The sequence below is a fragment of the Carettochelys insculpta genome, chromosome 9, assembly GCF_033958435.1.
Source record: "Carettochelys insculpta isolate YL-2023 chromosome 9, ASM3395843v1, whole genome shotgun sequence".
NCBI lineage: Eukaryota > Metazoa > Chordata > Testudines > Carettochelyidae > Carettochelys > Carettochelys insculpta.
Window position 1 is genome coordinate 55,537,495 of NC_134145.1, and position 14,696 is coordinate 55,552,190.

At 49.1% G+C, this 14,696-nt stretch overlaps 2 protein-coding genes across 4 annotated transcripts in view; one reads left to right on the forward strand and one right to left on the reverse strand.

The window, feature by feature from the left end:
- The window catches only part of SWT1 (SWT1 RNA endoribonuclease homolog), a 75,153-nt gene extending 62,756 nt beyond the window's left edge, over positions 1 to 12,397 (reverse strand). For both annotated transcript variants that reach the window (XR_012646523.1, XM_075002242.1), the window contains exon 1: positions 12,355 to 12,397. The gene's annotated coding sequence lies outside the window, so the exon portion shown is untranslated. The remainder of the gene's footprint in view (positions 1 to 12,354) is intronic.
- Positions 12,398 to 12,560: 163 nt separating this feature from the next.
- TRMT1L (tRNA methyltransferase 1L) overlaps positions 12,561 to 14,696 on the forward strand; it is a 70,062-nt gene continuing 67,926 nt past the window's right edge. For both annotated transcript variants that reach the window (XM_075002244.1, XM_075002245.1), the window contains exon 1: positions 12,561 to 12,860. In XM_075002244.1, the coding sequence (XP_074858345.1) occupies positions 12,746 to 12,860 (115 nt within the window). In that variant the 5' untranslated portion in view covers positions 12,561 to 12,745. The remainder of the gene's footprint in view (positions 12,861 to 14,696) is intronic.

Below are 14,696 nucleotides of genomic sequence, written 5' to 3' on the forward strand. Positions count from 1 at the left end.
GCCCCGTCCACCTGATCAGCACTTATGCTCCAACCCTGTACGCCACACCAGAAGTAAGAGACAAGTTCTATGACGTGCTTAGTGCTGCTGTAGCGCACATACCTGCTCGTGAACAACTGTACATTCTGGGTGACTTCAATGCAAGAGTTGGAGCTGATTGGGCCTCATGGCCTTCCTGCTTAGGACACTTCGGTGTGGGAAAAATGAATGACAATGGACAGCGTCTCCTTGAACTGTGCACGTACCACAATCTGTGCATCACAAACACATTCTTCCGAATGAAGCCACAGCACAGAGTATTGTGGAGACACCCATGCTCGAAGCACTGGCATCAACTAGACGTGGTCATCACTAGGCATAATAACATCAAAAACGTCCTTCTGACATGCAGCTATCATAGTGCTGACTGTGACACAGATCACTCATTAGTTTGCTCCAACTCAAGCTGAGACCCAAGAAGCTGTACTGCTCTAAACCTGCTGGAAGGCCCCGCATTGACGCCAGAAAGACGGCAAACTCGGAGAAAGCTGAAAAGTTCAGCGAGACCCTCCAGGAAAATCTGCGCAGCGGCCCTGGGGGCGCCGATGTGACATCCAAATGGCAACATCTGAGGGATACAGTTTACAACACGGCCTTGTCGGTGTTTGGAAGAAGAGCTAGAAACACGAATGACTGGTTCGAAGCTAACTCCGATGAGATGATTCCAGTCATTGAAAAGAAGCGCACTGCACTCCTGGAGTACAAACGCTCACTGAGCCAGAGTACCCAGCAAGCACTTAGAGCAGCCAGAAGAACAGTACAGCAGACAGCCAGGTGCTGTGCCAACAACGACTGGCTCCAGCTATGCAGCAGCATCCAGACCTGTGCTGACTTTGGTAATCTCAGAGGAATGTACGAGGGTATGAAGGAAGGCATTAGGACTCACCCAGAACAAGATGGCACCTCGGAAATCCAAATCTGATGAAATCATCGCTGACAAAGCCAAACAGATGGAGTGCTGGGTTGAGCACTACTCTGAGCTGTACTAACGTGAGAACATTGTGGTTGACGCAGCCCTCGGTGCTGTCGAGCTCCTACCAGTAATGGACGAACCGGATCAAAAACCGACTGTGGATGAACTGAAGACAGCCATCGACAGCACTGCAGCAGGAAAGGCCCCTGGCCAGGATGGTTTACCATCAGAGGTAATCAAGTGTGCCGCGGACATATTCCTGGAACCCCTACATGATCTACTGTGCCTGTGCTGGAAAAAGGGTGAGGTTCCACAGGATATGCAGGACGCTAACATTGTAACATTGTATAAGAGCAAAGGAGACAGAAGCGACTGCAACAACTACCGTGGAATCTCCCTCCCAAGCGTCACTGGTAACCTGGTCGCTCGCGTCATCCTCAGCAGACTCCAGAAGATTGCTGAGAGGGTGTACCCCGCATCACAGTGCGGATTCCGCACAGAGAGGTCTACCGTTGACATGGTCTTCTCTCTAAGGCAGCTGCAGGAGAAGTGCAGGGAGCAGAGGAAGCCACTCTACATAGCCTTCATCGACTTGACCAAGGCCTTTGACTTGGTCAGCAGGGATGGTCTGTTCAAACTGCTCCACAAGACAGGCTGTCCTCCACGGTTACTCAAGATGAGCCAGTCGTTCCATGAAAACATGAGAGGAACCATCCAATATGACGGCGCATTATCGGATGCTTTCAGAATCAGGAGCGGCGTCAAACAAGGATGCATGCTTGCTCCGACATTGTTCGGGATCTTCTTCGCACTCCTCCTGAAGCATGCCTTTGGATCTTCAACAGAGGGCATCTTGCTGCACACAAGATCTGATGGGAAACTGTTTAACCTTGCAAGGCTGAAAGCTAAGTCTAAGGTGCAGGAAGTCCTCATCAGAGACATGCTGTTCGCAGACGATGCTGCTGTAGTGTCTCACACAGAAGACCAGCTTCAAAAACTGCTGGATCAGTTCTCCAAAGCGTGCAAGGACTTTGGGCTTACCATCAGCCTAAAGAAGACAAACGTACTCGGTCAGGATGTTGCTGAATCCCCATCAATCAGCACTGACAACTATAAGTTAGAGGTTGTCCATGAGTTCGTGTACATCGGGTCCACCATCACTGACACCCTGTCGTTGGACACCGAGCTAAATAGGAGGATCGGAAAAGCGGCCACAACTCTGTCCAGACTCAGCAAGAGAGTGTGGAATAACAACAAGTTGTACACTCACACCAAAATGCAAGTCTACAGAGCCTGCATCCTCAGCACCCTCCTTTATGGCAGCGAGACTTGGACCCTGTATGCCCGCCAGGAAAAGAGGCTGAACGTCTTCCACTTGTGCTGCCTCAGGCGCATCCTTGGAATATCATGGAAGGACAGAGTGACCAACACCACCGTTCTCGAGCAAGCTGGAATCCCAATCATGCACACCCTCCTCAGGCAGCGTCGGCTCCGCTGGCTTGGCCACGTCCACGGGATGAATGATGGAAGGATTCCAAAAGACATCCTGTATGGTGAGCTAGCCTCTGGCAAAAGACCTCCCGGATGCTCCCAGTTGCGCTACAAAGATGTCTGCAAGAGAGACCTCAGAGAGGTAGACATCGAGCTGGACAACTGGGAAGAACTAGCAGACGACCGCAGCAGATGGAGGCAGGGGTTACGCAAGGGCCTTCAGAAGGGCGAGATGAGGATCAGACAGCTAGCAGAGGAGAAGCGAGCGCACAGAGAGCACACTAAGGACTTGCGAGACACCCACCACATCTGCAAGAGATGCAGCAAGGACTGTCACTCTCGTGCGGGTCTTCATAGTCACAGGAGACGCTGTAAATGAAGTCCTCAATTGAAAATACAAAGGGCGCGATCCAGAGTCTATGCAGACTGAAGGATGCCTACTACTACTATTAATGCATTATGGGAAGCTACTTAACTAACTGTTATAGTGGACAGTGTGGTATAACATTAAAAAAAAAAAAAGAGTTGTTCTGTCTTCAGCTACAGGCATATCTTGTTCCAGGGGACATTTCACAAGTTAGTGGAACCTTTGTCATCTATCCTCTTTTTGCTGCTGCCTTACAAGCTTATTGTGAAGTCGTAAAATGATCGCAGTTGATCATTTTATAAGTACTTCTCACCATTTCAATCCCCTCTTCCAGAGGAATCCTCCCCACCATTTTAATTTCCTCTCTTCCAGAGGAATCTTGTGAGCAAGATTTGCATTTGAGCTGCATCATCCATCTCAGATGGAATTTAGACAGCCTCTATTAACTAGAGAAATTGTAGTTACTGGACTGTTTAAAACACCACAAAAATGCTGCTGCTGCTGCTGCTGCACAAATTTCGTATCTGTTACAAAACCAGGTGAGAAGGATCCATCGTCTTTATGGTTAATAAGACCTGGGCTCATGCTGAGAGGGGTCAGAGGCAAGACAGTCATTTGTCACAAAGGCCAAGTCTACACTACACTGAAAGGTCAATCTAAGATACACAATTCAAGTTACATCAATTGCATAGCTGGAATTGGTACATTGATGAATTTTTCTGGAGTCCACACAGAGGAAGGTCAATGGGAGAAACTCTTCTGTCATTCTCCCTTACTCCTTGCAAGGGTGAGGCATTCCAGGGCTGACTGTAGAGCCCTGATGATTCATTTTAGTGCATCCCCACTGGCACGCTAAACTGAACCCCGGAAGATTGACCCTGAAGGAGTCAGTCTTCAGGTAAACATAAATACATTCTTACTTTGCAAATCATGAAGCCTGCCATGTGTCCTCTACCGTAAATCCCTTACCCAATAACTTGTCCACAATAGATGCTGTGTGGGAGACAACCATATGTCAGATTAAACAAGAACATGTGGTACATCATACAATTTTGTTACAACAAAGCAAAGCAACAGAAATGTAGCACTTTAAAGACTACCAACATGATTTATTCGGTGATGAGCTTCCGTGGGACAGATCTGATGAAGTAGGTCTTAAGTGGGTCTGTTCCGCAAAAGCTCATCACTGAATAAATCATTTTGTTAGTCTTTAAAGTGCTACATTTCTGCTGCTTTGTTTTGTTGGAATATAGATTAACAGGGCTACCTCTCTGTTACTATTCTATTTTGTTACAAGTTTTGCTACACTTTCCTTTCTATGAGCAGTGAGTGGACCTATACAGCAGAGAACTGGTAACGAAGGTAGAAAAGTAGATTTAAGTATGTCTGAAATAATACATATGATGGATCCTTGCCTCACACGAGGATTATTGACATTATATACAAATGAGCCCAATAATGTCATATCAGAAAAATCATAGAATTTAAGGCCAGAAGGATTCACCAAATCGTCTAGTTTTACCTGTCTATCAAAGGCCATCAACACAACTCAGCAACCCAAATTGCACCAAAGATTACAACCCTCAGAAGACCAACCTACTGCATGTCACCGGCAGAGAAATGGAGCCCTGTGATGAAAGGGAAATTGTTTGCCAGCATCCTCTGGAATAATGTGCACACCACACTACAGAGGACAACTTCCCTGTCAAGGCTACTGCCAATTTGATCAGGGGCAGGGGGGAAGAGAGAGTCCTTTTCAGCTCTATCTAGGGTGCTCAGTGAAACCTCAAGCATATGGGCCAGAACCAGCAAGCCAAACACCTTCAGACTTATTATTACTATTTGTATAACCATAGCAACTAGGAACTGAAGTCATGGAACAATACCTTGTGTGGTAGGCACTGGTCAAATATAGACCAAAAGATGGTTCCTGCAACAGGTTCTGTCACAAAGAACCCATTGAGACTGCCACTTGATGTGCTGAAATACTACTGAACCAACCTTCCTGGGAACCTCCTGTTTTGCTGTGCCAGGCACACCAGTCTCCTTCACTACTAACACAGAGGTGGGGTCACAGCCCTATGCAGAATAATAGAGATGCTGAGGTCAGACTAGCTCTGGGAAGGCTCAGTTAAAGGGACTTCCTCAGCCCCCAAAGGGACCAGAACCCCAGATAAATCCAACATACTTCATATAAAGTTTTATACAGAACAAGATTATATTATCCACCCTCTTTCTGACATAAAGACATGCACAGCTGCATACCTCCTGCCCAGGAACAATTATTTACAGTGGATTTATTAATAAATAAAAGTGGTTTTATTAAGTATAAAAAGTAGGATTTCAGTAGCTGTAAGCAATCACACACAGAGCAAAGCAAGCTACTAAGCAAAATAAAACAAAAAGCACACCAGTCAAGCCTAACACACTAAGAAACTTGTCATATGCAGTATCTCGCACTAAGGCCTTGTTTCCATGTGACCAGATGATCCTTGGTGATGCTTGCCTCTACTTTACAGTAAAGAGGATGATAAGGCCATTGTATTTTTGACACCTTCTGATACCACATAAGATAAATGTCATGTGCTACATTAACACACTGGTCCCTTTTTCAGAAACCCCACAACAAAAATGCTGCCTTTTACATCAGCATATTGGTCCTTTGTGGTTAAAGTAGCCAAGCTGAAAGGTCTGAAAATTCAAATATGTTCACACTTACCAACATACACATCTAGAAATTTCTATGTTCTTACACCTACCTAAATATATTTAAAAAGTGCTAAAGCTAACATCTTACAGAGCATGATCCCTGTTGGCCCCTTTTGTAACTGCTAAATTAGAAAAAAAATATATAGATTTAAGCATACAAGCTATAAATCCAGTACATATATCTTTTTGGCTACACAACAAGAGAGCAACCTCTGTCGACCTTATCACACACAAGACACCGGACATACCTTCAGTTATACTATTTGCATAGCAGAAGTAAATCAACAGTGCATTAAGTGTAGACAAAGCCTAAGAGTAATTCTGGTCATATTTTTTCACAGGCTAGAAAGCCTCCTAGCCTGGAGGTTAATACTTCTCCCTGTTCAGTCTTCCAGCACTCTTCTTGGGTGGTAGGCAGGGGTTGCCTGATATCAGCCCCTATTATATGGTTTCCAATCTTTTTTCTAGATTTTGTCCACGGTGGAAGTCCTTTGTGTTCAGTTAAACTTTTTCCTTTGGAAAAGTACAAGAACCAAGCAGGTCCCAGAATCAAATGACCTTATGGGGTCTCTCAGCCCCTCCTATGAACAGATTAGGAGGACATAGGAGAAACACACACACTTACACATTACTGTCGTTATCCATGAACCATCAAGTTTCTGAAATAGCCATCATGGCCCTCACTTACCACGTCTACAACTAGTAAAGCAGGTTTATAGTTCATATTTCTAAATTTCAAAGACAGGAATAATAAATGCATGCAAATAGAATATACAAGTCCAGCAGCTTTAAAACTTTACAAATGATACCTTACATGAAATATTTTGCACAAGGGCACTTCCCATTATGAATACAGATTAACATATTTCCATAAAGAATACGGATAGCCATTTGATAGTCCCTATCTTAGACAGCATACTAAGACAATAAAACACAAATGGATATAGACAAACAGATGGGGAAATGCAAGACAACACTGGGCAAGTCTTTTTCGTGAGCATCACAGCAAAGTAACTCTAGGGAAGGTTCTGAAGCAACATAATGAAGTTAATTATGAAAGTTTACAGGCAGCAACCTCCAAGCTTAAAGCTCAGCACAGGATAAAGCACAAAGCTGCACATTTTATGAACGAACAAACGGATGAAGGAGGCTTGGCCTAAGAAGAAACGTCACCTGGGTCAGTTCTGTCAGCACCTGCGAACCAAAAGCTATTCCATATGGTCACCAAATGCCTGTCAGGACATAAACTAGGAGTTTATCTACTACAGCCTTGGAACTTTGCAGTTCAGTACCTTTGTTCCTAGAGCACCCACCACAGTGAGAAAGAAAAAAGGGAGACAGAGAACACCCCCAGGTCTGAGAACAAGCTCTGTACTTTCCCATTCTCACTTCCCAGCAGCTCCTCCCCCTCCTGTGTTCACAGCTGAAGTAGGGGAGGAGCATGGTACCTCACAGTGTCCATAAGCAGGCTCAGGCTGCGTGCCGATTGGCTGACCGGTAGTCAGAGGGCGGGGCTCTCTCAGGTAGGCCAGAGCTCTAAAGCCCTGCTGGCAAGTGACCAGGGAGCATGCGAACAGGGTGGTTGCTAACAGGAGGGAGTTTTGAGAGGGGACTTTAGAGGGGGAGCTTAGAGGGAGCTAGTTACTACTTCAGGTCTAAGAGGCAGCATCATCCCCAACTGCTGGCTGGAGCTGAGGGACCCACTACAGCATCTGGAGCAGGGGGGGGTGAGATCAAGGGACATCAGTGGTGGGCAAGTGTTTTGGGGGCGTCTGGTATGGCTGTGAGGATGGCAGCACCCATGAAGGCTGCTTGCGGCATGCTGGCCCAGATTGCATGGCTTCCAGGCCCAGTCCTGCACTCCCTGCATGGACGCGATGCACCAGATCTGTGGGGCTCCAGGGTCAGCTGTAGCCAGATGAAGAGTTGGTAGCTTTGGCTGGGACCCAGGGTGCGGCTGGGCTGCAAGATCGGCGCCTTCCTGGAGGACGTGGGACTGCAGCAGCGTGTGGCCAGGTGCGGAGAGGCCGGGGGAAGGGGGACCTGGGGGCAACGAGAACTGATAGGGGGCAGTGTGGTGCAGTCAGGAGACATGTGAGTGGATGGGGGAAAAGGGAACAGGGAGGGAGGATCTGGGGGGTGATGGTAGCTGATGAGAGGGAGAGGGGTGGGGAGGAGGGTCCTGGGGAGGCAAGGTGGTCGTCATGGGGAGCTTTGGGGACATGTGGTGCCAGAGAGGCGCAAGAGGTAGTGGGACCGCACCCACGTTCTCCATGCCCCACTGCCTTGTGGGTTATCCTGGAAAGGAGCAAGGCTAAGGGAGTAAACCCTGACAGAAAATCTGGAGGGGAGTCCTAAGGCGGTTCTGTGCCAACTTCTGGCATTGACCCGGCAACTCCTGCCCCTGAGCTGGTACCAGACATAGAGGTAATTCTCTCCTTTGGACTATATAAGTAAAGCCGAGAGGGGAACACGGGCGTCTGGGCAGCCCAGGGTCCCAATAATCGCCCAAGCTCGCGCCTGGAGAGGTACTCCAGCATCGCTAACAGCATTGAACCAACACGGGAGGTAACAGATACCAGTTATAAGCTCTTGCTCGATTGGTGTAGAGAACGAGTGCCACGGGTTGCCTCCGATGGTGGGAGAGATCGTCGCATCTCACTGGACAGTCACTGCCCGCCTCAAGCTGGGCAGCCCCCAGCTAATAGGGTACTGTCCCGCCACACTTCACCTGCCTCACTGGGTGCATGAGGCTTAAGGTTCCCAAACCTGACAAGTGACCTGAAAGCTGAGCGGCAGGCAAACCAATAAGACAATCAACAAGAAAAGGAAACCATCAAACTTTTAAGCTTGCTTGCTGGAATATGTGGACCATGCTGACAGGTCTGACTGAAGATCTCTGGGACATCAGCGACATCCGAAAGACTGCTGTCCTCAACGAGGAACTGAAAAGGCTCCAAGTTGACATTGCTGCTCTGCAAGAGACACGTCTCGCAGTTTCGGGATCTCTAAAGGAAAAGGACTACACCTTTTTCTGGCAGGGTAAATCCCGAGAAGAACCCAGGGAGCATGGTGTTGGCTTCGCCATCAGAAACTCCCTTCTACAAATGGTGGAATTAGTCATGGGTGGATCAGAAAGACTCCTTCAGGTCATACTTCAAACTCGCCCCGGTCCTGTCCACCTGATCAGTGCTTATGCCCCAACCCTGTATGCCGCACCGGAAGTAAAAGACAAGTTTTATGACGTGCTTAGTGCTGCCATAGCGCAAATACCTGCTCGCGAACAACTGTACATTCTGGGTGACTTCAATGCGAGAGCTGGAGCCAATCGTGACTCATGGCCTTCCTGCTTAGGCCACTTTGGTGTGGGGAAAAATGAATGAAAATGGTCAGCATCTTCTCAAACTTTGCACATACCACAATCTGTGCATCACAAACACATTTTTCCAAACCAAGCCACAGCACAGTGTCATGGAGACACCCACGCTCGAAACACTGGCATCAACTAGACGTGGTCATCGCTAGACGTGAACCTCAAAAACGTCCTTCTGACACGCAGCTGTCATAGAGCTTACTGCGATACAGATCACTCGTTAGTTTGCTCCAAACTCAAGGTGATTCCCAAGAAGCTGCACCGCTCTAAACCAACTGGAAGGCCCCACATCGATGCCAGAAAGACGGCTATCTCAGAGAAAGCTGAAAAGTTCAGAGACCCTCGAGGAGAATCTGCACAGCAACCCTGAGGGTGCCGATGTGACATCCAGATGGCAGCATCTGAGGGATACAATGTACAACACAGCCTTGTCGGTGTTTGGAAGAAGAGCTAGAAACACAAAATGACTGGTTTGAAGCTAACTCCGATGAGATGATTCCAGCCATCGGGGAAAAAAGCACGCTCAGCTCCTGGAGTACAAATGTTCGCCAAGCCAGAATACCCTGCAAGCGCTCAGAGCAGCCAGAAAAACAGTACAGCAGACGGCCAGGCGCTGTGCCAACAACTTCTGGCTCGAGCTATGCAGCAGCATCCAGACCAGTGCTGATTTTGGTAACCTCAGGGGAATGTACGAGAGCATCAAGAAGGCATTAGGACCCACCCAGAACAAGATGGCACCTCTGAAATGCAAATCTGGTGATGTCATCACTGACAAAGCCAAACAGATGGAGCACTACTCTGAGCTGTACTCACGCGAGAACATTGTGGTCGGCTCAGCCCTCGATGCCTTCGAACTCCTACCAGTAATGGACAAACTGGACCAGGAACCAACTGTGGATGAACTGAAGAAAGCCATCGACAACACTGCAGTAGGAAAGGCCCCGGGCCAGGATGGTATACCACCAGAGGTAATCAAGTGTGCCACAGACACTCTCCTGGAACCCCTACATGATCTACTGTGCCTGTGCTGGAGAGAGGGAGAGGTTCCACAGGACATGCACGACATTAACATCATAACCTTGTATAAGAACAAAGGAGACAGAAGTGACTGCAACAATTACCGTGGAATCTCCCTTCTAAGCATCACTGGTAAACTGTTTGCTCACGTCATCCTTGGTGGACTCCAGAAGACTGCTGAGAGGGTGTATTCAGAATCACAGTGCGGATTCCGCGCAGAGAGATCTACCGTCAACATGGTCTTCTCTCTGAGGCAGCTGCAGGAGAAATACAGGGAGCAAAGGAAGCCACTCTATATTGCCTTCATCATCCTAACCAAGGCCTTCGACTTGGTCAGGAGGGATGGACTGTTCAAACTGCTCCACAAGATAGGATGTCCACCACGGTTACTGAAGATGATCCAGTCTTTCCACGAAGACATGAGAGGAACTGTCCAATACGATGGCACATTATCAATGCTTTCAGAATCAGGAGCGGCGTCAAACAAGGATGCGTCCTTGCTCCAACATTGTTCGGGATCATCTTCGCACTCCTCCTTAAACACGCCTTTGGAGCTTCAACAGAGGCCATCTTTTTGCACACAAGATCTGACGGGAAACTGTTTAATCTTGCATGGCTGAAAGCTAAATCTAAGGTGCGGGAAGTCCTCATCAGAGATATGCTGTTCGCAGATGACGCTACTGTCGTGTCACACGCAGAAGACCAGGCTCAGAAGCTGCTGGATTGGTTCTCCAAAGCATGCAAGGACTTTGGGCTCTCCATCAGCCTAAAGGAGACAAATGTACTTGCTCAGGATGTTGCTGTTTCTCCATCAATCAGCACTGACACCTATACGTTAGAGGTCGTCCATGAGTTCATTTACCTCAGGTCCACCATCACTGACACCCTGTCGTTGGACACTGAGCTAAATAGGAGGATCGGTAAAGCAGCCACAACTCTGTCCAGACTCAGCGAGAGAGTGTGGAATAACAACAAGTTGTACACTCACACCAAAACGCAAGTCTATAGAGCCTGCATCCTCAGCACCCTCCTTTACGGCAGCGAGACTTGGACCCTGTACGCCCGCCAGGAAAAGAGGCTGAACGTCTTCCACTTGCGCTGCCTCAGGAGCATCCTTGGAATATCGTGGAAGGACAGAGTGTCCAACACTACCGTCCTTGAGCAAGCTGGAATCCCAACTATGCACACCCTCCTCAGGCAGCCTCGGCTCCGCTGGCTTGGCCACGTCCACAGGATGAATGATGGAAGGATCCCAAAAGACATCCTGTATGGCGAGCTAGCCTCTGGCAAAATACCTCCCGGATGCCCCCAGCTGCGCTACAAAAATGTTTGCAAGAGAGACCTCAGGGAAGTAGACATCAAGCCAGACAGCTGGGAGGAGCTGGCAGACGATCGCAGCAGATGGAGGCAGGGCTTCAGAAGGGTGAGTTGAGGATCAGACAGCTAGCAAAGGAGAAGCGAGCCCACAGAAAGCACAGCAAGGACCTGCCAGACACCCATTACATATGCAACAGATGCAGCAAGGACTGTCACTCTCATGTGGGTCTTCACAGTCACAGCCGATGCTGCAAATGAGGATGCCTAACGGAACTACAAAGGGTGCGATCCATAGTCTACGTAGACTGAAGGATGCTACTACTACCATAAGCAGCAAGTTATACGAAGCCTACAGTGCCCAGGTACCAGCAATATTCCTGGCCCAGCTCCAATGAAATTCAAGGCCAGTTCTCTCCAACAGCTCTGTCTAGTAACCTTGTGGGCTCCCTCAGGGCACCTCAGGGTCCATCTCCTACCCCCAAATGACTTAAAAAAGCCCAGAGATGCTGCTGCCACCAGCCTGCAGCATGTCATTCCCAGCCTCCCCACTTGGGAACCACTGCTGGAGGAAAAGATGAGTTATGTCTGTGTGGCAGGCACTGCACCTGTAGTTTGCTGTTGGTCTCATGGGGGCTCAGGGTGGGAACTGCACACAGAGACGTCCCCTTCCCTGAGCGCAATGTGCCAAGGTAAGAATCACACCCCTACTCCTTCTGCCCTACCACAGCCCTTCCCAGAGCCTGCATCCGTATGCAGCATCCAGACTGCCCCCCAGAGTCCCCACCCCCTCCTGCACGCCAGCCCCCTGCTCCAACCCAAACTCCCTTCCAGAACCTCAGGCAGGTGGGGAGGAAGAGAGAGAGTTTGGATGGGGAGTAGGGTGCACGCTCTGGGCACCCCCAAAACGTCTGCACACCTGACAACCCAGCCCACGGGCAGCCTCCCTATCTCTCCGCCCCCCCACCCCCACCCCCACCCCCGCAAGCAATGCCCCAGCCAGCCACACAACCTGACAGCCACTACCGCCCCACCCCATCCCCGCCCCTCAAGGGAGAGGGCAGACAACTAGCGTCCCCCTCCCCAGCCCAAGACCGGAACAACACAAATCCCCCACCCAGCTCTACTCACTCAAGTTCTTGTGGTGCTGCCTAACCAGGGCCTGACACAGCCCTCACCCCACGAGCATGCTGGGTACTGTAGTTTCCGCCCTCCGCATCTTGGCAGTTGGAGTCATTCAAACGTCACAGCCCCCGCCAGGTTAGGGCGGCTTGAGCGCCGTTACCCCGGTGCATGCTGGGTAGTGTAGTTTTTGTGCGGGCGTGCCGCTCGGGAGCCGTAACTGTAATTGGCTGGACCGGTCCGATTGAATCCCGCCGGCGCGAGGCGAGCTTGCGCGGCCGCTCGTCGCGTGACAGGAAGCGCGCCGCGAACAGCAACATCCCTCCTCACCCCAGGCCTGTCAGGAGAGGTGTAGGAGGCTTGCGCGCCCTTCGCCTGCGGAGCACGCTCCGCGGGGAAGATGGCGGCTGAGGAGGCTGCGGTGGTGAAACTGCCCCCCGCGCCGGGGGAGCCGGAGCCGGAGCCGGAGCCGGAGCCGGAGGAGGCCGAGGCCGAGGCCGAGGCCGGAGAACTCAGTAAGGGAGCGGTTGCGGATGGGTGCGTGGCGGGGTAGCCCGAGGGGTGTGGGGCTGAGCTGAGGGGCGGATAGGACTGTGAGCCCGCCTGCTGCAGGTGGGAGTCGGGACTCCTGGCTCCTGCCGCCTCGCTTGCCTGCGGGGAAGAACACCCCCAGCTCCTCGCCAGGCCTGGCTCAGGCGCTTGGAGCGGAAGGCGCGAGGGCAAGACAACGCAACGCACCACTTGCTCCGTTCGGTGGATAACCTGTGGTGTTCCCACGCTCCTACTGCTTGCCTGCCTCTGGGGGCAAGAGTTGTCAATTGATGGAGTCGGAGCTGCCTCCTCCCCGCTCCGTCAGGCTGGCTGCCTTGCAAGGCTGTTGGGAAATTACCTCTTTTGGCCTTCTCACATTGTGTCTGATAAGAGCGTTCACACTGCAAGGGCATTTGGAATTTGAGAGCTCACACTAAGAGAGGCCAGTTTTGAAATAAGAACAAGGATGAGATGCCTCATAATTACCTCTGCTTAGTACGCACTGAGGGTATGTCTATACTTATTGCCTATTCGGAGCACCCTGATCAATCCTGTGGCATTTGATTTATAGACATGTCAAAATCGACTTCTGGGTTTGGCTGTCGACCCTGATACTCCACACTATCACTTGGAGCAAGGGACATTGGTGTGAGCCGCAGGAGCCCCTATTTACAGCAGGGAACAAAGTGGATCCTCATACGTGGATTCTAGCTGCGCTAATGGCATATCTAGAATTCCGTATCTGGGATCAACTTTGTTCCCTGTTGTAGACCAGGCTTGAGTCAATTTCAAAATTGAAAAGGAGGGCGTTGGCAAAAGTCATTGTTTTGATAGAGTTACTATTTTGAATTAAATGTCCTGTTATTCCAGAATAACAAACTTTGCAGTGTGGATACAGGGGATTTTTCTGGTAAAATGGGTATTTCTGCAGAAAACAAAAAACAAAACAAACCCCAGTGTAGACAAGCTCTCGGGAATGTAATCAGTGCTCCCTCCATGGGCATCACTTCAGAATTTGGGTGGGTGGTTAAGGGGGGGCAATGTTAATCACTATTAAAGGGGCAGGTTAAGCACTGGAAAACACTGGGTATTTTTGCAGATAGTTTAGAAATTAGCTGACTGGAGTGATGCATCTAGTTCCTATGTCAAGAAAGAGAAGTAAATAAATATTAGACTGATTTAGCTGTAGTAGTAACATGTTCTGATAGCTTGTTTCAAATCACTGAAGGGAGACTACTATCAGAGATTACAATTATCAGAGAGGTAGCTGTGTTAGTCTGTAGTTTCAAGAACAACAAAAAGCCTTGTGGCACCTTTTAGACTAACAGATATTTTGGAGCATAAGCTTTCATGGGCAAAGACCTTCATCACCCCCTCACTCATGCATCTGATGAAGCGGGTCTTTGCCCATGAAAGCTTATGCTTCAAAATATCTATTAGTCTAAAAGGTGCCACAAGGCTTTTTGTTCTTCTAGTGTCAGAGGGATAGCCATGTTAGTCCATATCCACAAAAACAAGAAGTCCTGTGCACCTTATGGACTAACATTTTTTGGAGCATAAGCTTTTGTGGGCAAAGATCCACTTCATCAGCTGCAACTGACAAAATGGATCTTTGCCCACAAAACCTTTATGCTCCAAAAATTTTGTTAGTCTATAAAGTGCCACAGGACTTCTCATTATTTTTAAGGGAGACTAGTTCACTGACTCTTGAAAACAATAATTGAAAGTTGCAGTGAAATCCATATTCCTTTCTGTCCTTCAGGCTTTATACAGTTCATCAAGCTTAGAATGGGTCATTTTAACTTGTGGAACCATTCTAT